This window comes from Phocoena sinus, chromosome 14 (assembly GCF_008692025.1).
Source record: "Phocoena sinus isolate mPhoSin1 chromosome 14, mPhoSin1.pri, whole genome shotgun sequence".
Classification (NCBI taxonomy): Eukaryota; Metazoa; Chordata; class Mammalia; order Artiodactyla; family Phocoenidae; genus Phocoena; species Phocoena sinus.
In genome coordinates this window covers 24,481,481-24,506,519 of record NC_045776.1, presented here as the reverse complement: position 1 = coordinate 24,506,519, position 25,039 = coordinate 24,481,481, and the positions used below count along the sequence as shown (strand labels likewise).

Sequence of the window (25,039 nt, the reverse complement as noted above, 5' to 3'; positions counted from 1 at the left end):
TTTTCTATTCCCTTGTTAATAAAACACAATCTTAAGTACTAAAGTTTTATAACTAGTCGATCTGGTAGGGTGAGTAACTCCACAATGAACTGCTTCAAAAACTTTCTAGGCTTTTTGCTTTTCCCTTCGATTTCTGGGATCAGCTTCTCAAGTCTCACAAAAAACTGCTGAGATTCTGATCAGATGAACATAGCAATTAATTTGGAGGCAAAATTAACAACTTTATGACACTGAGTCTTCCCATCTGTGAACATGGTATCTTTCTCCATTTATTAAGCCATATTTAATATCTTTCATTTAGGTAATTTATGCCATTAAAATATTGTACTTCTTTTAGATTAATTCCTGGGTTTCACTGTAGTTTTACTGCCATTGTAAGTAGTATCCCTATATCACATTTTGAAGTCCTTTGTTACTAGTACGCAGATACAGTATTTATTTTGTATACTGATTTCTGACCCAGAAAATTTGTTCCACTTTCCTAACAGTTCTAATATTAGAGTCTTGAATTTTCTATGTAGTCAGTCATAACATCTGCAAATACTGACATTTAGATTTCCTTTCTTTTTAATTTTAAAATCATTTATAGCTTGTTCTAGTCTTAATGACCTGCTTAGAATTCTGGTACAACATTGAGAAGTGGTAATAAAGGGCATACACACTTTGTTCTGACTTTCAAGGGAAGACTTTTAAAATTCCCCAGTCAAATATAATACTTAACTATAGGTTTTGGCAGATATCTTCTGTTGAGACAAGGAATTTCCTTTCTACCCTTATTTTGTTAAGGTTTTTTAAAATCATAAATAAGTACTGACTTTTATCAAATGCTTTTCCTGCATCCGTTGAGGTGATTATATGTCTTTTTTACTCTTAATAAATTACATTAAGATATTTTCTAATATGAAACCATCCTTGCATCCCTGCAATACTTGGTATTGACAGACATACTCTTTTTCCTATCTTGCTTTATTCCATTTTACAATATTAGATTTATAAGCTTTGTGACTACATTTGTGTCAGTATTGCTTCTCAATTCGAAATCCACTCTTCTTTGCCCGCTTTGTGATACCAAAGCTGAACACTGTAGACATTTCTCCTTTGTTGGCTGTCTTGATGTTAAGTTTCATCAATAGAGGACATTTGGAAGGACACCTCAACATCAGAGCAAGAGGAAAGCTCTTTCTTCCCTTCTTCAATGTAGTGTTTTCCATGCAGTAGCCAATGACAGATCAGCATGAGGGACCCTGTAATGTTTACCTAAGTGACCTTCACAGTTCCACTTTGGCCCACATCCTCTGACATGTTTCTTCACTACTGGCAAACTGCATATTCCTGGGACAACCAGGTCCTCTTCCTCAGATATCTGGCCCTCAGCTTTGGAAGCATATGGGGAAGCTTCCTTTAAATTTCTAAACTCCTTCCTCCTCCTCTGTCAGATTAATGATAACAGTTACTTTTTGCACTTGTCTTTTCTATCTCTTTAGAGTTGGCAGCTTCTTTCTTAAAAGACTAAATATACTAAATATTTTAGGCTTGCAGGCCATATAGTCTCTGTCACCAATGACTCGACTCTACTGTTGTCACTTGAGAGCAGCTGTGGAGACTACATTAACAAATAGTTGTGGCTGTTCTACAATAAAGTTTTATTTACAAAAAACAAGCAGCTGGCCTGCTGGCCATACTTTGCTGAATTCCTTCAATAGTCTATTGGTGCTGATGGTAATGATGACAGGTAAGAATGACTTACAATAATTCACTATCTGTCAACTGAAAATTTGATATGAATACCACAGCAATGTAGTAGATCAGTAGAATAGTGATATGCAAGAAGTGATTTTTTTTCTTATTAGAAATAGAAAGTGAAGCAGGTAGTAATTTTGCACATTACAGTATTTGGGTTTAATATGAAAAGTTACCAATTTAGAACAAGTTGAACACATATATTCAACATGAAAGATACTTTCGATTGTATTAGTACATAAGAAATTTCAAATTTCCCAGCTTGTTTATTATTTTACTTTATTTTTCATGTTCAACCTGGTTTGAAGGATAGTTATTCTACTTTAATTACATATGATCAGCAATTACACTTGCATGGTACCCAAGTGCTCAAAAGCTTTATGCGCTATGGGATTTTTCTATATTTCTTAATGAAACTAGTATCTTAAGACTCATCAGCATAGTCATGACACTTTGCTGTAACATATAACCTTCTGCATGTCTCGTGGTACATAGGTACATACATTTCTTTGCATATATATCTAGTAGAATTTCTGGATATTTGTTCAATATGTTCAAATTAGGTAGAAAATGACAATGAGTTTACCAAAGGAGTTGTAACAATTTAAAACCCCACCAGCAGCTCCTCATCCTACCCAATATTAGGTATCATCATCCTTTTTAATTTTAGTCATTCTGGTAGGTGTATACTGGTACCTCATTGTGGCTTTAATTTGCAATTCCCTAATTACAAATGAAGTTTTTAAAACACTTTTTAATATGTTTATTGACCATTTAGATACTGTCCTTTTTGAAGTGCTTCTTCAAGCCTGTTGTTCATTTTATTACTGTGTCTTTTTCTTACTGGTTTGTAGGCGTTCATTATATACGTTAAATATAAGCCATTTGTGAGTAATATATATATAGCAATATCTTCTTCCACTATCTGGCTTGATTTTTCATTCTCTTACTAGTATTTTTTGATAAATAAATTTTAAATTTTAATCTAGCTTGGTTTATTAATCTTTTCTTTTATTGCTAATGCTTGCAGAGGCCTGTTTGAGAATCTTTCCTTGTCCCCAAATCATGAAGATATTCTCCTCCATTATCTTCCAGAAGCTTTACTGTTTTGTTCCTTATATTAACATCTAGAATTCATCAGAAATTGGTTTTTGTGTATGGAGTGAGTAGGGGATCAGGTTCATTTTTTCCCCATATGGATAACTAATCATTTAATGAAAAGACCTTTCTCTGTGGCAACCTTTGAAACAAGCTGTGTTCACATATAGAGTTCTCATATCCAGTAGATCAAGTTCTCCTACTTTGTTCCTCTTCTACAAGGGCATCTCAGCTATTCTTGGCCCTTTTCACTTCTAAGTAAATTGTAGAATTTACACATACATTTACACTCTCACATTCAAAAGAAAAATACTTCGAAGGGGGGAATTTCATTAAATATATATATCAATATAGGGGTAAAGATATCCTTGCAATAGTAATATTTCTAATGCATTAACATAAAAGTCTACATTTATTTCAGTTTTCTTTAATCTTTCTCAATGTTTTAGAATTTTCTAAGTAGAGATCATACACATCTTTCACCACATTTATTCTAAGGTGTTTGATATCTTATGATGCTATTGTAAAAGGTATCTTTTAAAAAATCCATATTCTACTTATTGCTGGTATGAGAAATACAATTTTTTTAAGATTGATCTTACATCCACCAATTTTACTAAACTCACTAACTCTAACATTTTATATATAGATCTCTTTGAATTTTCTATCTATACAATCGTATCATCTGAAAAAAGTTTTCTTTGCTTTCTAGTATTACATATTTTAGTTATTTTTCTTTCCATAATACACTGAATAGACCTCCAATCACATGCTCAATAGAGTATTGTTAGCAGATATCCTTGACTTGTTCATGATCTCAGAATGAAGACTTTTAACATTTTATCATTAGATATGATGCTTAACACAGTTGTTATTTCTTTTTTTGGTAGATACCCTTCATCAGATTAAGAATTTTCCTCCTGATTCATTAAGTTTTGTTTTTTGTTTGTTTGCTTATTTGTTTTTTTTGCGGTACGCGGGCCTCTCATTGTTGTGGCCTCTCCCATTGCGGAGCACAGGCTCCAGACGCGCAGGCTCAGTGGCCATGGCTCACAGGCCCAGCCGCTCCTCGGCATGTGGGATCTTCCCAGACCGGGGCACGAACCCGTGTCCCCTGTATCGGGAGGCGGCCTCTCAACCACTGCGCCACCAGGGAAGCCCCTGCTTACTTGTTTTTAAAGAATAAAGAGACTGAATTTTACACAATACTTTCTTGGTATCTATTTAGATTTATCATTTGACAGTTCTCCTTTATTCTGTTAAAATGATGAATTACATTCATTCTTTTCCAAATGTTAAGCCAACCTTTCATTCCTGAATAAATCCACCTTGATTATGACATGTTATCATTTCACATATTGCTGGTTCAGTTTGTTTATATTTTGTTTCTACTTTCCTGTCTATTTGCATAAATGACATGTGCCTGCAATTTTCCTTAAATTTTGTTAAATTTGGTATCAAGATTATGTTGTCCTCCTAAAATGAGTTGGAAAGATTTCCCTTTTTTCTACCATCTAGATGAGCTTCTATAAGACTGGTGTTATTTCTTCCTTCAATTTTCAGAAGAATTCATAGGTAAAAAATCATCTGTGCCTACAATTTTCTATTTAGGATGATTTTACATTACAGAGCCAATTTCTTTAATATAAACAATTATTTTGATTTTCTGTTCCTTCTGTGAGCTTTGCTTAGGTTTTTTTCTAGAGGGGGAGGGGATGTGTCCATTTCATGTAACATTTAAATTTTATGGTATAAAATTACTTGTATCAATAGTATCCTCTGAGGATTTTTAAATATCTGTGGAACCTTTCCTGATCTCCTCTTATGCACTTGCACTCTCAATAATAAATGTTTGTAGCTTTTTTTTCTTGATCATCTTTCTAGGCATTTATCAATCTTACTAGTTTCATATATTTTGCTTGTAATAGAAAAGCAGAAAGATATAAAATCAAAGATCTAAGCTTCTACCTAAAGAATTGAAAAAAATAAAGAACAAGTAAAGCTTAAGCAAGCAGAAGAAAGGAAATAAAGAGCAGACATTAATGACATTTTTAAAAATTGAGAAAATTCAATGAAATCAAAAGTTGGTCCTTTGAAAAGATTTTAATGGAGGGAAGGAAGAAAGGGAGAATGGGAGGGAGGGAGAAGGAGAGGGAAAAAAGAAAGGAGAAGAGAAGAGGAGAGAGAAGAGAAGAGAAGAGAAGAGAAGAGAAGAGAAGAGAAGAAAAACCTCTAGACAGAAAGATGAAGAATAAGAGAGAAAAGACACACATTTCAATACCAAGATTGAGAGAGGTTAACATCTCTATGGCCATTACAGATATTAAAAGGTAGTAAGTTTTAAAAAAAGGTAATAAGAATGTATTATGAACAACTAATGACACTGAATGCAATACCTTAGAAGTGTACAAATACCTTGAAATACACAAAGTACCAAAGCTCAAAACTTAACCAAATTGTATATGAAAATATATATAAAAGGATACTACATCATGGCCAAGCGCAGTTTATCCCATGAATGCAAGGTTGATTTAATATTCAAAAATTAATCAGTATATAATTCACTATATTTACAGACTGGAAAAAAATCCACGTGATTCAGAATATATAAAGAAGCCTTACAAGTCAATAGTAAGACAAAAATCCAATTTTTAAAAAAAGAGGTATGGGGGGCTTCCCTGGTGGCGCAGTGGTTGAGAGTCTGCCTGCCAATGCAGGGGACACGGGTTCGAGCCCTGGTCTGGGAGGATCCCACATGCCGCAGAGCGGCTGGGCCCGTGAGCCACAATTACTGAGCCTGCACGTCTGGAGCCTGTGCTCCACAGCAAGAGAGGCCGCGATAGTGAGAGGCCTGCGCACCGTGATGAAGAGTGGCCCCCGCTTGCTACAGCTGGAGAAAGCACTCGCACAGAAACGAAGACCCAACACAGCCATAAATAGATAAATAAATAAATTTTTTATAAAAAAGGAGGTATGGCTAAACAAGGCAACGTGAGGGACATCCCCGTGGTGATGGAAATGCTCTGAATCATGACTATTTCGAAGTCCATGTCTTGGTTGTGGTACGATACTACTGTTTTGCAATTATAGCTGTCACTGAGTGAAAACAGGTAAAAGGTACATGGGATCTCTCTGAATTTTTCTTACAACTACAATTTCAAAATAAGTATAATTTAAAACAATGGGAAAAAACTTGGAAAATACTTCACAAAAGCAAATATGTAAGCACATGAAAAGTACATGAAAAATGCTCAGTATCACTGGGTATTAAGAAATGATAATTCTAACCAGAATAAGATACCAGAATATATATCACAGACAGCTAGGTCCACAGTGGATGATTCCATGTAGAGAACTTTGTAAAAACACTTGACTTACTCATTTTTACTATTACACATAAAAAGGAAAAGGATAAAAGTAAACAGATCAACAAGAAAGTTAGACTCTAGAGAAAAGAACAATTTCTTTAAACACCTGAATGTCATCTAGAATATCCTGAAATCCTTATGGAATGGACTTGAATGTTGACTGAATCTAATGCCTTCCCTATCTTACCATCCCTGTTTTGGCAGTCAGTAAAATTTAATTTTAATGCAAAATCCTGTGCTAACTTAAAATTGTTTTAATTACCAAATGTAATGAAGATACAAAAAAGTACACAAAATAATATAATAAAAAGTATATCCACTGTTAAATTATGTCAAATCTTAATATTTTGGTCAGATATGGTTCAAAGTTTTGCGTGGTTACTTCTTTTACTTTTGTTTTTGCTGCTGTTGAAGTGAAAAGAATACTACAGACCTAGGGGAAGCCCCACTGTGCACCCTTCCCCATTTTCACTCCCCTTTCTTGCTCTGATATAGCCAGTACCCTGACTGTTTTACTTTGCATGTTCCACACATTTTCAATATTATAAACAGTGCTTTAGATGACCACTAATAAGCATGTCCTCTCTGCAAATGTGCAAGAGTCTTCCTAGATAACCTTGGAGTGAAATGCTGACTTGTGGGGTATACACAGCCTTCAATTTTACCTGTATCCCTTAAAACTAAACACACACCTGTCTTATGACCCAGCAATTCTACTCCTAGGTATACGCCCAAAAGGATGAGTGCGCATGTCCACCAAAATACATGTTCAAAAATGTGCACAGCTGCTTTAGCGAAAATAGCCCCAAAGTGGGGAACAAAAGCCAAATATCCACCAAGAAGGGCATGAATAAATATACTGTGGCACATTCATACAACGGAATAGTACACAGCAATAATAAGGAACAAACTAATGATACAGTAACATGGGTGAATTTTAGCAACACTGTCTTCAGTGAAAGAAGCCAAAATAAAAGGGAACACCCTAATTTCATTTCCTAATGCCCAGTAATAGTAAAAGCATTTTTCGTGTACTTTGCATGTGCTTACATATCTTCTTTTGAAAAGTATTTTTTCCAAATTTCTCCCCAATGTTTTAAATTATACTTTTTTATTTTGAAATAATTGTAGTTTTAAGAAAAATGCAGAGATATCCCATGTATCCTTTACCCATTTTCCCCCAGTGACAACTATAATTCAAGGAGAAGCAAAAACTAATCTATTAGGAGGGAATTCAGAATGTAGTTTGGTGTGGGATATTGACCAGAATAGGGCAAAAGGGCGTCTTCTACTATGCTAGAAATGTTCAATAACTTGATCTGGGTGGTAATAATACAGGTATATATATATACATAGAAACTCATAAGTTGTACCTTTAAAATTTGTGTACTTTCTGTTTTATACTTCAATTTTAAAATGTTTTTAAAAATCATCTGGTTTTTCAACTTATCAAAGGAAAGATAAATGCTAGTTTAAAAAAAAAAAACTAAGTCAGTGCAAATATTTTCCCTCATGGTACTTTACTAAATAAAAGAATCAAAAAAATGTGTATGTTTTATCCTCTTTCTACAGTGTCAAGATCCCTTAAACCTTAGCTGAAATGATGGTCACGCTATGTAAGAGGCAAAAATCGTTTCAACAGGAACAGTAAAGAAGAGTAAAGACGACATGAAAGCTCTACTGAAGAAGAAGGTGTCTGTACTCAAAGAAGAGTGAGACCCCTATAGCCCCATTCTCCCAGCCGACCCCCACACCAGACTGGAAGAATCACTTCTCAGAAATTGATCAATTACCCCAAAAGAAAAGGCCTACAGTGAGTAGGACACCCAGAGAAATAGAATATGTAGAGCTCATTACGCTAAAGAAGTCTTGCCCACACACAGAACTTGCAATCAACATTTTAGTGCATGCTCCTCGATAGAAACAGATAAGCAAGAATCACCACACATTTCAGGAAAGCCTCCAACGAGGACTAAGACAGGAGCCAAAGACGAAAATGAAACGGAGAAAATATGCAATATGTTTTAATAGCTTTAGGGGGGTTCTCGGTTCTGCTAAAGTTGGGAGTTGCATTAGTGATTGGTATATGAATATAAAACAGGGTAATGATGTGCTACAGAAAAATTAAAACATGTACAAGAAAGGAAATACAATTATCAATCACTCCATCTGAGGGTAGAATAATAGTTAACAAAATCATAATAATGTAAAAGCTGAGTTAACCAAAAATGATAATAAGATGGAAGAAGGAAAAAGTCTCTGTGCTGGAAAGGGGTCTAGGAACCCAGAGGGAACACTCAAGATGTGCAGGAGGGAAAGCAGTTAATCTCTAAATCTGAAAAATCAAGAAATAACAATATAAGCATGTTATTTAGAAACATGGAAAGAGCTGACAGCATTTGTCTTTGGAGAGTGGTAATCAGGTATGGGGTAGACATGGGGTCTGCTAGTTTGCATTAAAACCTAGTACTTCTGTGTAAGTTTTAAAACCATGTACATGTATTACTTTGACACAAAGAAAATACCAAAGAGGAAGATAAAATCAGTTTGGGAATGGAACTCATAAACAGGACTAAAATGTAAAGAGTTAAATTATACTACACTATTTTACATTGTTTTACAAAACAATTTTCAGTCCTCTTCTTCTTCCCTATTCTTTCACTCATTCTACATAAAAGGAGCAAACCTGTTTGATAATTTCTGCCACAACTAAAAAGTGGAAATGGAGAGGAAAAGTGATCTCACTGCAGCAAAAACATTCCTATCAATTACTAAAGAAACTATTTTGACAGTTTTTAATAGTAGCTAATCGTCATTCAAAAAAAAAAAAAGCATCACTTCATAAATCTAAAGAAAGGCACACCATTTCTAAGTCAGGGACTTGCAGAAATATCTACCAGAAGCAAAAGAAGGAAGTAGGGTACTAAGGGTAGTAAATTTTATGGAGTGACATATCTGTTCTGTAACTCCGATTAAAGTGAAGCTAACTTACCACTTCGTGAATGGATCTATTGAAGCCATCATCTTCTGTAAGGATCAACAATACTATAAGGGCCATATAGACATGGTGTGAATTTCTTTCTTCCACATGATACAGAATCTCGAGAATTGGTAAAACCTAGTGAATAAAAATTTTAATTTACTATTACCATTACTTTATTATAAAACCAATGTTTTAAACCTCTATACTTTAATCATGTACCCTTTGCTTTAATTTCATAAACCAGCCTGTGACTGAAAGTACTTTCCATTTGTATAACTAAAGGACCACCAGAGAAAAGCATCCTCTTCTGCAAAGGTGCCGCCATGTACAGGCTGGGTTTACAGAGACCAATGGTCAACACCTGACACTCAATAGAGGCGATTCGGCCTCCAGCCTAGCAGGAACTTACACAATAAGGTATTCTTACAAACAATGCAATATATCAAGCATTACCTTCTTAACAGCAAAGATTGTAGGATAAAAGAACTGTTAACAACAAAATCAGATCAGCATAGTGAATTTCCTACCAGTAACATATTTTCTAATCACAGACTCAATAAATTATAGAAGAAAAAGGAAAGGGAAGGACATCAGTTAAAACATTATGAAAGTAATCTATGCAAGACATTAAAAACTAATATACAAGCCCCACCTCACCCCATCCCAGCCCCCCAAAAAATCCCCAAACAAAACCTTTTAACTTTTCACTGGTGTTGTCATCATATACAGACAACTGTTCCCCTGCATGATCTTTTGTACCAACATCCTTACCATGGAACTTTCTAGAGCCGATGATGTCATGGGCTTTCTGCTTATTCCCATCATTTTCCTTAGGCTACATCATGTTCAGAATTGTCTCTGCTTATATTCACTCACCCATTAGTAAATAAGCCTTTTCTTTACAAGCTTTTACTCACATGAGCAGTCCACTGTCACACCCAATTTTGCTATTTAAGCCAATGTTTTCCACATATAGCTGGTGTGCAGATGGGTTTGTTCATCACATTTTTTTGTCCTTAGTGTCACTCTGACATAGAATATGCTCTTCAATAAATTCTAATATTCCATGTTTACTCATTATTTTCATGTTTAATGCTGAAAAAAAGTGGCCACCAAATCGCTGGTGAATCCTGCTATCACTCTATAAAAACTGGTGCAGAGGGGACATTCCTGTTGCCACCAGCAAGCTGCCAGCTATTTCAGAGATGTTCACAATTTTATTAATGCATGAACAGTCCAACGTTATCTATAATTACGTATTTCAAACATGACATCAAAACCTTAGTGAGGCAGCTTACTTTTCATAGAAACATTTTTGTTTACACATTAGTTATAATGGAAATCAATAATTGCCCATAGGAGTTGTTGTCTATGAGCAAAAACTTGGAACCAATTTCACTCACATAGTAAAGGGTAAAGTACATTTATATGATATCTGGCAATGGTACCTTAAAATAACTATAACACTCCAGGAACTGAGTTCAGACAGCCTTAGTGTCAAAGCCTGTTGAAGGGATAGGACACTTGGGAAAGTGAGTTGAAAAATCACCCTTCCTTTTAGCCATACTCATCAGGAATATGTGACAACTGTGATCAGCTACTTGAATTTAGTGACCAGGCACTTAGTAGCGGAAAGGAACCAAAAGGGTATAAAAATCTTCTTGACAATGGCAGCCAGTGCTTCTTGGAGGACTTCATCCAGGCTGAATCATGGGCAGTGGGAGGCTGTTAAGGACCTGAAGGACAGGGAAGTTTGCTGTGCTGTGTGCTCTCCTGCTCTGCACTGTGACGCCATCTCTACGTACACTGTCTCCTACACTGTAAAACTCATACCTCTGCCTTTGCCTGGTGGCATCTCCCTATCAACCTCTTGACTAATCACCTTTGCAACCAGGCAAATATACATATCCTCTTAGGAAAAGAAATTACTCTTCAAAATATTATAAAATATAAAACCATGTTTAATATGATACTTACAAGATTTTCCATATCTGTGCGAGCCAACATGTATGTTCTAATATTACTATTCTGATGGAGCAATGTATACAAAAGGAGAGTTGCTTGATCAGATGTCTGCTGTTCACACAGGGCCATATACAAACTGTTAAAGTTAATCTGGAAAGCATGTGGAATTGACGAGGGGAAAGGACTGCTATCTGGAATATGGAAAACACAAATTTTTAAAAAATATTACATCTATTTTCTAGACTGTGCCTGATATTAAATAATAAAAGTATTGTTAATGTATACAATTCAGTTCCCATTAATTTTGTGTAAGTTGCTACATTTCAGGCTCAAAATTTCAATTTGTATTCTAAATTCTACCTAAAAAACAACTACACTAAAACATGACTACAGTTGATAACACAGTACTGTTCATTTGAAATTTGCTAAGAGAGTAGAACTGAAATGTTCTCACCAAAAACAAAAGAAACAAAAAAAAACAACCACACACACACACACAAAACACAAAAACCCAACCCAACCTAAACTCAGACAATTTATTTCTCTGTACTATCTAAACCACAGCTTTCCAATGATTATAAATATATGAGCAAATACCATGAAACAGAGTGACTTTTTTTTAAAGCCAAGTATAAAAAAAACTAAGTCACGCAGTTTGACTCCACTACTATTTTTGCATTAACATAGCTGAATTAAATTGTCAATAAAAATATGAGCTTAAATAAATACAGCTATGGGGGTAGGAAAAAAAAACCCATACAATTAATACATACAATTTAACCACAACATTGAAATGTTTTGTTACCAAAACTAAATGGTCATCAGTCCTAAATAAAAATATCTAGAGACAAACAGAAAATTCTCTTGTAAGATAAGAGTTTAAAAGAAAAAAAAACTGCCTTGAAGCTAAGTTAATTTTTTTCAAATGAATTATCACGGCTGAAGTATCCATCAATGTCATCAATCCATTTATGAAGAAAATAGCTAGGATAACATATAATTTAGATAATTTTAAAATGATATCAAAATCAGTATGTTCAACATTAGCTTCTATAATAGAACATACCAAACCTAAGACAACTCTTGGAAAACATAAAACATTTTTGTTTAAAGGAAAACTTAAAACTAATTGACTACAACCACTAAGAAACTTTTTTTTTAAGTAGAGTTACTGGAATGATGAAAAGCATAAATTACAACCCACATAGGGAAAATTCTTGATATTCCAAAACTGACATAGCCCCTTTCCTACAGTTTAATGGATTTGTTTAAAAACGGAAGCAAGCAAGGTTAGGAAGTTTAAAAGGAGGTAAAGCTAGGTCAACTGACTTAGAGAAAATTATAGTCTCATCAGATAAAACATTGGAACATAACAGCACAAAGAGCTGATATTTTAATGTGTTTTGACAAGTATGCAGAAAGAATTGTTTTTTTAAAGACCCAGAACCACTAGCAAAACAAAACAAAACAAAATTTTAAAAAACCACTGCTTTAACATTTCCAGAAGCTGCGCTCTTATGGAAAAGAAACGTGTGCCAACAAAATCTTTATGATAGCACAGTCCTATGTCTCTCAGATTTTCCTTTTTAACCTTTATATTTGTGGGAAGAATGCATCTAAAAAATGTCTTCAACTTTACTACAAAGTGCCCTCACTTATCCTTCCACATTCAGAACATAGGTTATTTTTTCAATCCTAGCACTGTATTTTTGACACTTACAAAAATAATTGTTTTGTAAGACTGACCTATATTTTTGCAAAGGATGGCAAAAGGAAGTGTTGGATATATTGTGAGTATGCAAATATTACAGGATTTACAGAAGACTTGCTGGAGGAAGATGCTGGACACACTACACCTCTTTACAATGGAAGCAGAATAATACAGGTTCATCAACCTGTATTATACCTGACTACAAATGGAATACATATGTTGTGTGTCTATACGTTACTAGCTAGTAAGCGCTATGAACCAGCCATTATACTGACAGCTTTACGTGTATTATCCTTTATTTAACCCATATGACAACCATGTCATTACTCTGACCAGTTTTACAAAGGATGAAATAGAGGCTTAGAGAGATTAAGCAACTTTTCCAAGATCATCCCTGAGTAAACACAGATCAGCTCCTGTCGTTTTCACCACATTATACTGTTTCTTACAACAGCAGCAATAATTTAGTGAGTCCGTCCTATGATAAATGCTCATTTAATTCTTCTAAGAACCTTATGAGGTAGAGATTATAATCGCTGCTTCACAAATAAGGAAACTAGTATATAAAGAATATAATCTGGGATATGAACCCAGGTCAGTCTAACCCTAAAGCCAATGCTCTGAATCACACTGTTCTGTACCACAGTCTCCCAAAAGATGACTCTCCCAAGAAGGTTCAACCCTAAACAGTATCATCTGGCCAGAGCAGCAAAAGTAATAATAGCAGATACCATATACTGAACACCTGCTATGTTGCAAAATCTGAGCTAATCATTTCAAAACCCTACCTTGTTTGGTACTTATACAAATCCTATTAGGTGATACTATCTTCATTTTACAGAAAAGGCCATCGAGGCTTATTGAGATTAAGCAAACCGTGAAAGGCCTCACAGCTTTGAAGTGACAGGAGTGTGACATGAAGTCAGGTCAGCTTGACTCCAAACCTTCCTTTTTTAACCCTAAAGTCACACTGTCACCAAGAAGAGCACAGCAATGAGAATAGAAAATACTATTAGATACATGAGTCTTCATTTCTTATCTATCTAATTGTTTGAGACTCATATCCCCCTGCAAATAATAATGCCAGAAATGGCAAAGGCTCAACAAACACTGTCTGTAAGAAACGTATACTAGAACAGCTCTGGAAAGGAACAAAGCAAAGAGCACCAGAAGTGTTAAAAATCTTCCTAGCCAATAACTGCACTTCTTACCCAACTTAATTATATTAGTGTTGGATGTATTTTGAAAATCTAGCTACCATATTAATCTTGCTTTTAGAGTATAACCTTTTGATAAGTGATTACTGCTTCAACATGGAACTATCTGCGTGTGCTCTACTTCAGGGTTTTGGCAAATTACAGCCCACAGGCACCCCACCACCTGTTTTGGAAATAAAGTTTTACTGGAACCCAGTCATGCTCATTTGCTTATGTATTACCTATGCTGCTTTTATGCGACAATGGCAGTTAAGAGGTGGTGACAGAGACCACAAAAGCCATCTGCCCCTTTGCAGAAAAAGTCTGCTGAGTTCTGCTCCTATCTTTAGTTATATAAAACCCTAAATGGAATATAGATTTTAAATTAAAAATTTCAAATAATGTATCATTTGGAGTTTTCCAGGTTAATTCCTATCCCTAATAGGTAGGACAGGTGGATCTAAATTAAGCACATGATGGCTTGGTTATCTCTGAAAGAAATGTAAATATAAATGGATATAAAGAACCACAGCCCTCATCTAAGATTTACTTGACCTTCCTGAGAATATACACAGAAAATTTAGTTTTTCTCATCTTTAACCAACATGAAAATATACAACTTGACAGTCATCTCCACAAGTGAAAGTACACAATATGGGGTAAACAATACCCTCTTTCCTCATTAGAAAGACTATTCAGAGGAAAAGAAAATACCACAAACCTTGTGTATTCTTAAAGGACACGATGGCCTGTCTGTAGGGGTTTGGTGCATCTGCAGCGTCTGTCAGGTTGGCCAGAATCAGCAGAAGCAGGAGACTCTGGTTGGCCAGAGGGGAAGAAACTTCTGGAGCAGCAGCCGCTTTGCTGCCCACACCGCCCAGTGTGAAAACAGTCCAGAGTCCAGCTTGAGAAGAAAACACACAATTAAAATGTGCTGGGACTAGGGGTAGGACAGGAATAAAGACGCAGACGTAGAGAATGGACTTGAGGACACGGGGAGGGGGAAGGGAAAGCTGGGACGAAGTGAGAGAGTGGCATGGACCAAATGTAAAATAGATAGCTAGTGGGAAGCAGCCGCATGGCACAGGGAGATCAGCTGGGTGCTTTGTGACCACCTAGAGGGGTGGGATAGGGAGGGGGGGAGGGAGACGCAAGAGGGAGGAGATATGGGAACATATGTATATGTATAACTGATTCACTTTGTTATAAAGCAGAAACTAATGTACCATTGTAAAGCAATTATACTCCAATAAAGATGTTAAAATAAATAAATAAATAAAAATAAAAATACAACTCAGCTCTGGTGGAAAACTACAAAAAAGAAATGTGCTGGGACTTGTAAGATGAATCTATTTCTGTACAATATTCTATACTTTCTCACATTTTAAAGTTTGAAATAACACTCCCTTTTTTGATTATGAAAGTAAAACAAGTCCATAGTTTGGAAATTCTCATATTGTCCAAGGACATAAAAATTTTAAAGACTGTCATTCCCTATTCCCATAATTCCACTTCCATTTCCCATAGATAACCAAGATAATATTAAGTTTCTTATGCATCTTTCTAAATTTTTCTTTACATATCAAAACATACACATAATTATAAAAAAATTTCACGTACAACTTTATACCAATATATTTGAAAACCTAAGCAAAATATTAAAATATCTAGGAGAAAACAAAATTGTCCAAAGAAGATGAAAGCCTGAATGGACAAATAACCTTATAAGAGTGTAAACCAGAGTCAAAGAGCCAATCCTTAAAAACCATCCAAGTCCAGATTTTTTTTTTTTTTTTACAAATAAGTCTACCAAACCCTCAAAGTACAGATAATTCTCATACTATATACGCAGTGCCAAAGTACAGAACAAGAATCATAGCTACATACTCATTTGACAAGGCCAGAAAAATCTCCTTGATACAGAAACTGGATTAAAAAATGCATTTAATCACATTAAAAAACAACTTAGGAATAAACCTAGCCAAGGAGGTGAAAGACTTATATGTAAGGAGGCTCATCAGAAAACTAAAAATAGAATTACCATATGATCCAGAAATCCCACTCCTGGGCATATGCCCAGAGAAAACTGTAATTCAAAAGGATACATGCACCCCAAAGTTCACAGTGGCAGTATTTACAATAGCCAAGACACGGAAACAACCTAAATGTCCAAGCACAGATGAATGGATAAAGAAGATGTGGTACATATATACAATGGAATACTACTCAGCCATAAAAAAGAACAAAATAATGCCATTTGCAGCAACATGGATGCAAGTACAGATTATCATACTAAGTGAAACAAGTCAGAAAGAGAAAGACTGTCACTTATATGTGGAATCTAAAATATGACACAAATGAACCTATCTATGAAACAGAGACAGAATCACTGACATAGAGAAGAGACTGGTGGTTGCCAAGGGGGAGACTGTGGGGGAGGAATGGAGTGGGAGGTTGGGGCTAGTAGATGTAAGCTGTTATATATGGAATGGACAGACAACAAGGTCCTACTGTGTAGCACAGAGAACTATATTCAATGTCACACGATAAACCATAATGGAAAAGAATATTTTAAAAAAAGAATGAATATATATGTATAACTGAATCACTTTGCTGTACAGCAGTAATTAACACATTATATATAAATCAACTGTACTTCAGCTAAAAACAAACCAAAAAAATAAGTGATCACTACACATCACAAATTTAAATTTATTCAAAACAATGTTCATGATACAGTTGGGAAACCTGAGGCATTTAATAAGAAAATCAAAATTATATAAGAAAGTAAAACCAGTAGCCAAGTATTACTTGCTTTGGGACTGATTTGTTGTTTATCTTAACATTTTTTAAAATTTCCAGTCACTTCCTTCCACTCAGGGTATGCTCCATGACTGCCTACCCCTATATCCACCACTGTGTGTTCGAGGATAGTAAGCAAAGAAAAACACAATTAGAAAGTTCAATCTGCAAAAAAAAAATCACAAAATGCTCTCCAAGGTAAAATATAAGTGTTTTATTTTGGGGGGGATTCTCTTCACAGCTGTGCATCTTCATTACTAGGAGAAATAAGAGTTGACTACCACTGGACAAATTTCACAAACAAAATTCTGACTCGCTTTTAACAGAACTTGAAGTCTCCTTCCCCCCCACCCCCCTTCAAGTTTTTTCAACAGGGCTGCAAAGCTGCTTATAATGTCAACAAATGAACATTTTATTGAGAAGCTATCCCACTCCACCCCCACCGGACAGACAGCTTTCCTTCCTTTCTCTGATAAATATTACTGCTATGTGGCCTTTCCTTACAGGGAGAAATGAGGCAGCCTGCCACTGCCTACACTGTAGTTTAAACTGGCCATAATACTGGACCAGAATTCTTCCAAAAGTTTGTTTCTTTTTGCTGATCCAAGCCTCTGATCTATGACCCAAGAATCTTAGTGGAACTGCATTTTCCTGTTGGCAAAAGAAGCTTCTCTCCACCACAAAAAAAGGGAAAGTTACAGTGTATTTCCTTCTGTTCTAAAAACCAAATTAAGGATGGTCTCCAAAGTTTTTTAATTGTATCCCTCAGGTCCTCCGAATAAATGCTTAAAATAAAATTCACCTAACTAAAACTAAAAAAGTACTGAAATTAACTAAAAGAAAAAATCTAGTGCTGATGATTCCACCTTTTAAAAGTAGTGACTTCAAGATTATTTATCCTTAACAATAAAAATGTGAGAAAAATATAAAGTATGACAAACTGAAACATCAATAAAATAATAACCAAAGGAAAAAGAACTCTCATTTTAAGAAATTTTGAACTCAAAAGTAAACTATTAAGACAACGAAATTAAGGTAAATTACTGTTTTTTATATTACTAAACATGCCACTTGCCACTATAACTGATTTCTTATGTCTAAAAAATACATTACAGAACACTAATTATTCAAGCAAAACTATACAAAAAAATAATGATAACATACTATACTGTCATCCATAGTTATAAAAATCTGCTAAAAGGGTCATATTCATATATTTTGAGACTGTAATACTGTAACAAAACAGAGACCATGAAGAAATTAAGGAGAAAGCAGGTCAGCTATTACAAATACTTATGAAAATTCTGCTAGAGACATTTTAATTAACACAGATAAAAGGGTAATCAGTCAATAAATAGGTAGTGAGTGCCTAATTAGGGTTAGGCTCTATGCCAGGTATAAAAAATACAAAGAAGAAAAAAATTATACTTTGTCTTTGAGGAGGTTAGAGAAAGGGGAAGCAAATATTCATACCAATTTTCATTGTCATAATGATCCAACAAATATACCTAACTCTTCAAACATCTATACTTTTCCTATATAAGTACAGAGAAATAAGGGAAGACAGTTTCACCAATAAAGTTACTGAACATGCATCCCAGGGCAAACATTGGGGCAGAGTAACTATCTGATCCCAATACCATGCTCTCTTCCCTTTTATTAATAAAACGCCCTGAGATTTAGCTGGGCAGAACTACATTACCCAATCTTTCTTACAGGAAACTATGGCCATATGACTAAATTCCAGCCAACGAGATGTGACTGGGAGCAGCCCATGTGAGTTTTAGATTATATCCTTAAAAGGAAATTATTTTCTCTTCAAATCCTCACCTTTCCCATGGGCTAGAACCCAGGTAGAGTGGTGGGCCAACAGATTTGACTTTGTGCATGAGGATACCACCAAGGGAATGGCAAAACAAGACAGAAGGAACTCTGGTCCCTGGATGACCTCAGGAAGCAAACCTGCCTACACCCCTGGACTAGCGTAGACTTCTACATGAGAGAAATATTAATCTTCTATCTTTTTTAAGCCACTGGTATCTGATTTCTATTAAAAGCCAAACCAATATCCTAACACAATTATGTGTTATAAAGTTCCAAAATATTATTGCTTGGTTAGAGACCTTTTTTTCCCCAAACAATAGTTTAAAAAATTTTTGCATATCAAAAATTTATTTAGGGCTTCCCTGGTGGCACAGTGGTTGAGAGTCCACCTGCCGATGCAGGGGCACAGGTTCGTGCCTCGGTCTGGGAAGATCCCACATGCTGTGGAGCGGCTGGGCCCGTGAGCCGTGGCCGCTGAGCCTGCGCATCCGGAGCCTGTGCTCCGCAACAGGAGAGGCCACAACAGTGAGAGGCCCGCATACCACAAAAAAAAAAAAAAAAAAATTTATTTAAGTTTTTAAGATAATTATAGATTCATGTGCTCTTGTAAAAAAATGCACACCTTTTTATCCAATTTCCTCTAAGAGTAGCATCTTACAAACCTATAGTACAGTATCACAATCAGGATTTAACACTGACACCATCAAAATACAGAACAATTCCATCACCAGTTAGGAACATCTGTATGGGAAAAAATATCTGATGATCACTAAACTTCTTTGAAGTTAATTTCTTTTAAGGGTCACATACCAGCCACAGAGGAAATGTACCATCATGGATTAGGCAAAGTGCAAGAAACTGGATTAGACACTAAAGAACCCAAAGACCATGAAGTTTATAGTCTAAAGGAGAAATGGACATGGAAAAGACAAGCAAATAAATGGTAATGAGTTTGCAGGGAGAAAAAGAATGTTACCTAAATGTCAGGATGACCCTGGAAGAAAAAACAGTTGAGAAATAACTCAGAAATCAATGTGTAGAACTGACCATTGGTTTAGACTTTTTCCAAGTTTACAATTAACCAGAGAAGCCATTCTACTTCCCCCCAGTTTTAAAAAATTTTCTTTCATTTCTTTTTCCTACTTTCTTTCTTGCTTAGAGCATCCTTCAAGGTTCAAATCAGACTCGTCTATTCTAATGAAGCAAAAACATGACTGCTTTTACAGCACTTTGATTATATAGCTCTCTCCAGCATTGTACTTACCACAGTCTGAAATTGATTATACTTATGTATGTAACTTAGGCACAGATCTTCCTGTGGACTCCTTGATAGAAAATAGCTACATCTTTTTCATGTTTCATATTCCTTAGAGGGCTCCAACTTACAAACTTAATTTGTTCCTTTACTTCAACTTTACTTTCTTTCTTACTTCAGTTACTTACCAAAGGTTATTTTTACAGTGTATAAGACAGATTTTATATTTGATATTTTAAAAGTATATAAATAATATAGATTTTATATTTGCTATTTAAAGGAAAAGCATGCTCTTTTTAAAGTGCTAAATGTAAGTGTCAAAAGTTGGCTTTAGGGCTTCCCTGGTGGCGCAGTGGTTGAGAGTCCGCCTGCCGATGCAGGGGACACGGGTTCGTTCCCTGGTCTGGGAAGATCCCACATGCCGCGGAGCGGCTGGGCCCGTGAGCCATGGCCGCTGAGCCTGTGCGTCTGGAGCCTGTGCTCCGCAAGGGGAGAGGCTACAATAGTGAGAGGCCCGCATACCGGAAAAAAAAAAAAAAAAGTTGGCTTTAGTCCTATATTTTAAATTATAATACTTTTTTTTTTTTTTAGCTGTACGCGGGCCTCACTATTGTGGCCTCTGCCGTTGCGGAGCACAGGCTCCAGACGCGCAGGCTCAGCGGCCATGGCTCACAGGCCCAGCCGCTCCGCGGCATGTGGGATCTTCCCGGACCGGGGCACAAACTCGTGTCCCCTACATCGGCAGGCAAACTCTCAACCACTGCGCCACCAGGGAAGCCCCTAAATTATAATACTTTAATGCTGATGAGAATACTAGGAGACAGGTGTTTTCAGACACCAGTGGTAGGACTGTAAATGGGTACGCACCATCTTTGGGAAAGGCAGTCAAGTAACGTGCATCACAAACATTAACAATACGCAGATTATTTGGCCTAATAAGTCCAATTCCACAATTTATTCTAAAGAATGAATACAAAGATCATATTAAAGAGCTATCCATCTTAAAACTCAAGAGAAACATATACACTTAAATACTGAATAAGAAGAAACTGGCTGAATTAATTGTGACATAACTCATCAACACAAGAGAAAACCAAGCCCGTGGTTAGAAATCCAGACATATCACTCAGAATGTCAACAAGGTTAACATTTTCCCAGTAGAATGTCAGCTAGTTTTTAATATCTAAACTTCCTAGAATATATCACTCAGTTTAATCCTTTTCAACTAGTGTTCATAAAATAATCTTTTATATTTGTATCTCTAAAACTGAAAACATTTTAAACAAAATAACGTACTGGGGGAGAGGGGGAATCAAATTTCATTACAAAGATAACTGGTGTGACAGAATTGTTGACATTTTGAAACTGAACTGAGTGTTTAAAAAAAAAAAAAAACGAGATGAATGTCTCAGATGTTGTTGATAACTAACAGGGCATCTTAGTGTCATGCCCTGTGTGAGCCATTCTCCACCACTGGGCACACATACTAAATGTGTTTCCTAAGACCTTTCACACTGAGCCCTTGATTTTGCTAAGTGTTATACAATAAGAGGTAAAAGTTGAAAAAGTTGTAAAGAAGAGTGAGGAAAAAAATGACTAAATGGAAGAGAAGAGATTACTATTTAAATCATCACTTTCATCAGGAAGCCATGTTTTAAGCATTTTATATAAAAACACACTACTTTGTTAAACACTGGCATTTAATGTGGTTTAAAAAACTGGTTGAGTTATTATATACACTATAATTTTTAAAATTTAAAATAATGGTATTTAAATAGGTTCCAGATCAGTATTTTTGGAATAATGTCTGATTTTTGTTAATTTTTGTGATTACTGATATTAAGTGGTAGATACCTGCATTGTATAACTAGTTTGGAGGGTCAGTTGTTAGGGTCTGACTACAAAGGAACACAAGGAGACTTTTTAAGATGATGGAAATGTTCAAAATCTTATGGTTATGGTGGTTATTACATGACTATACATATTTGTTAAAACTAACAGAAGGTAAATTTTACTGTGTATAAATTATATCTCAATAAACATGACTCCTTCCTTTCCCTCTCCAAAAACATGTTGGGCATGGAGGTGGAGCAAGTTGAACTCTCATATACTCTATAGTGAGAGAGTAAATTGGTGAAAATAATTTGGAAAACTGTTTAACTGTAACCACTACACTTGAATGATGCACAGCTAGGACCCAGCAATTTGCCTAATTATTATACCTAATAAAATGCTAACATTATGTGCAAAGACATGTACAAAAATACACATAGCAGCATTATTTTAACAGGCAAAAGTTAGAAATAATCAAATGTGTAATAATCATATACATTACAGTATGAAGGATAAATAAATTATGGGATAGTCTTAAGATGAAATAATAATCAAAATGAACAAAATATGCTTCCTGCAAAAACACGAATGAACTTTACGAACCAAAGAAGATGCCAAAGAATACAGAGCACGTGATTCCGTCTACATAAAGTTCAAAACTAATCTGCTGGAGTCACAACCGTGGTTTCCCGTGCGGCTGGGAGAGGACAGCGATTAGGAGAGTGCACGAGCGGCTTTCTGGGACGCTGGCATCACTTGACCTGACTGGTAATGACATGTATGTTCATTCACTTTATGACAATGAATTGAGCTCTACACTAATTGTACACTTTTCTATACGTTAAACTTACATTAAAATGTTTACCACTAAGAAAACCCAGTATGCATTCCTTTTTGTTAGATGATAAGTATACACCAGAATGCTCACAGTGGTTACCTTTGATTACTGGAACTAAAGGTGATTTGTTTTTCTCATTAGAATGCTTTGATTTCTAAAATGATAATGTAGTAAAAGAAACCATAAAATGTGAAAAATAGTTATATATCTTTAGAACAATATTTCTTAAAAGAAATATATTAAAATGTTAGTTTATTGAGGAAAACATACCCTATTTGATATATCTTATATATAAGAATATACATCTTATATTATATCTTTATTAAAGGGCACAGTCCTCAAGTACCTCTCTATGTAATCAGCCTATATGTTAAAAAAACATTCTTTAGCAATTTATTTTTTTCATTTGAAAATGAATATAAAACAGCAACATACACAATCTTGAACTACAGCCAATCATACTACAGTGCTAGGAAAGGGGGAAGGGTGGTGGGAAGGTCACTAATATTTTCACTTTTTTACATGTGTTTACATTTAAAGCACTCTTAAAATATCTGGTGACTGCTAGTTCCTAAAACAGTTCTGAGTCAAATTCAATTTTCCTAACACAAAACAACATGATATTAAAACCCCCAGCCTGTCTCCCAAAAGGAATGCTTTGACCATCTCAAAAAAGAGAAAAAAACACACCACAAAAGAACAGAGGAAAAAAAAAAAAAAGAACAGAGGAAAATGTTTTAAAAACTCATAGCACACTAAAACATTTTATCCACCTTTGTAGTCTGAAATCTTTCAGAACCTCTGGTTTATAATCCAGCATAATATAAGCCATATGAAACTTTAAAAGTCTTATTCCTTTAAGAACAGATTAAAGAAAAATTGAAAAAACATCCACTGAAATAATTCAGTGTTTATGAAGATAACACCTGTTTTCAAAAAGGAGAAACAATGAAAGGTAACAGAATTCATTGGTCTAAGTAAAACTCTAGAATCACATATCCTTAAAATAAACATTTATGAGAACCTAAGATGAGCCAGGTACTATAGTAAAGTGTACAGTATGAAGGGAAACAAAATGAATAAAAAACCTAGTGTCCTCTGAGATAAATCCCATCTCATACCCCCATGCAAAAACATTAAATAAATTAAATCTGATGCAAGAAATAAGAAAGGGGCACTGTGCCTGTACGCTCAGAGGACAGATAGCCCTTCCCTTGAACAGGTCCATATCTGGTTCCCCAGTAACCTCATTCCATCTGTCCTGAGGTTGGCCCCTAAAGCAGTGTTTCCCAAACTGGTGCACAAACCACTGATGAAGTGAGAGATGGTTAAGTGTGGCACTTCTTAAAAATCTTCAAGAGTTATGTATATTATATTATGTATATTATATATTAGAAATATATAAACTAGGATATCAATCTCAATTTTCAAGGACTTCACCATGTAATATAAGGATAGAGTAAACAATATGCTGAAATTTTTGAAAAAGTGAGGTAAGTAAACTGGAATTCAAGCTGTACTCATATAAGACAAAATCATCGTGGTTGCATGGATGTGGGTGAAGTTGGGGAAATATTCCTGTAGGAAAACAGAGAAGTCCTCACATCACAGCTCTAAGCATCTGGCAGTGTATACTTACACAGAAGTCCCACTCTTCAAACCAAAAAAGCCCTGTTCCCACAACATTTTCCCATGGTACATGATCTCTAACCCCTCAATACCCTGGCCACCTTTCCATCTGCTGGCAATGAGGCATCCCCAACAAAACATAAGATAGAGGTATGTGTGTTAATGGTGAAAGAGAAACATAAGTACCTTTCAACAAGCTTTAACCAAATATAACCATTCACCCCTCCTTCAGCTGAGGAAATCCAACAGTGTAGTATGTCAGCCCTGTGATAATTAAAGGGCCTTATTAGGGCTAGAGCTCTCACTGTTACTGCAAACTTCTCTCTCTTATACACAGCTGTACTACTTCATACACTTGGCTTGCATGACTGTCTTCCCTGCTAGACTGTGGGTTGCTTGAGATGGGTGTCTCCCTTCTTCACTGTGGTTTGATTCCTTTGCACCCTGACAATGTAATTTTTTATATTACATTAAATAGGAAATGAGTAATTTTTAATTTTACAAACTGAATTTTTTACATTTTATGTAAAATATTCATACAAAATTCTTTACTTTCTCCAAATAAAAATCAGGATTGAAGTCTGAATTATGCAAGAGATTTTGTCAAAAACTACCTATACTAATAAGTTTACTAACTTTAACAGTATCAATAACCAAAAAGAATCCATTTGTAATCTACAAATAGATTTCTAACAGTACAATCTTAGAATGAGTGCCTACATTAGCATTCAACTTCCACTTGTGAAGGAGTAAATATAAATCAAACGACTATAACAAAATATGCAGAATAGATTTAT

General features: G+C 35.3%; 1 protein-coding gene across 1 annotated transcript in view; it reads right to left on the bottom strand.

Annotated features, from left to right (window-relative positions):
• Nucleotides 1-25,039, bottom strand: part of DYM (dymeclin) — a 382,373-nt gene that overhangs the window by 232,273 nt on the left and 125,061 nt on the right. Inside the window, 3 exon segments of the mRNA XM_032653952.1 lie at nt 9,199-9,324; nt 11,167-11,345; nt 14,783-14,965. Coding sequence (XP_032509843.1) covers nt 9,199-9,324; nt 11,167-11,345; nt 14,783-14,965 — 488 coding nt within the window.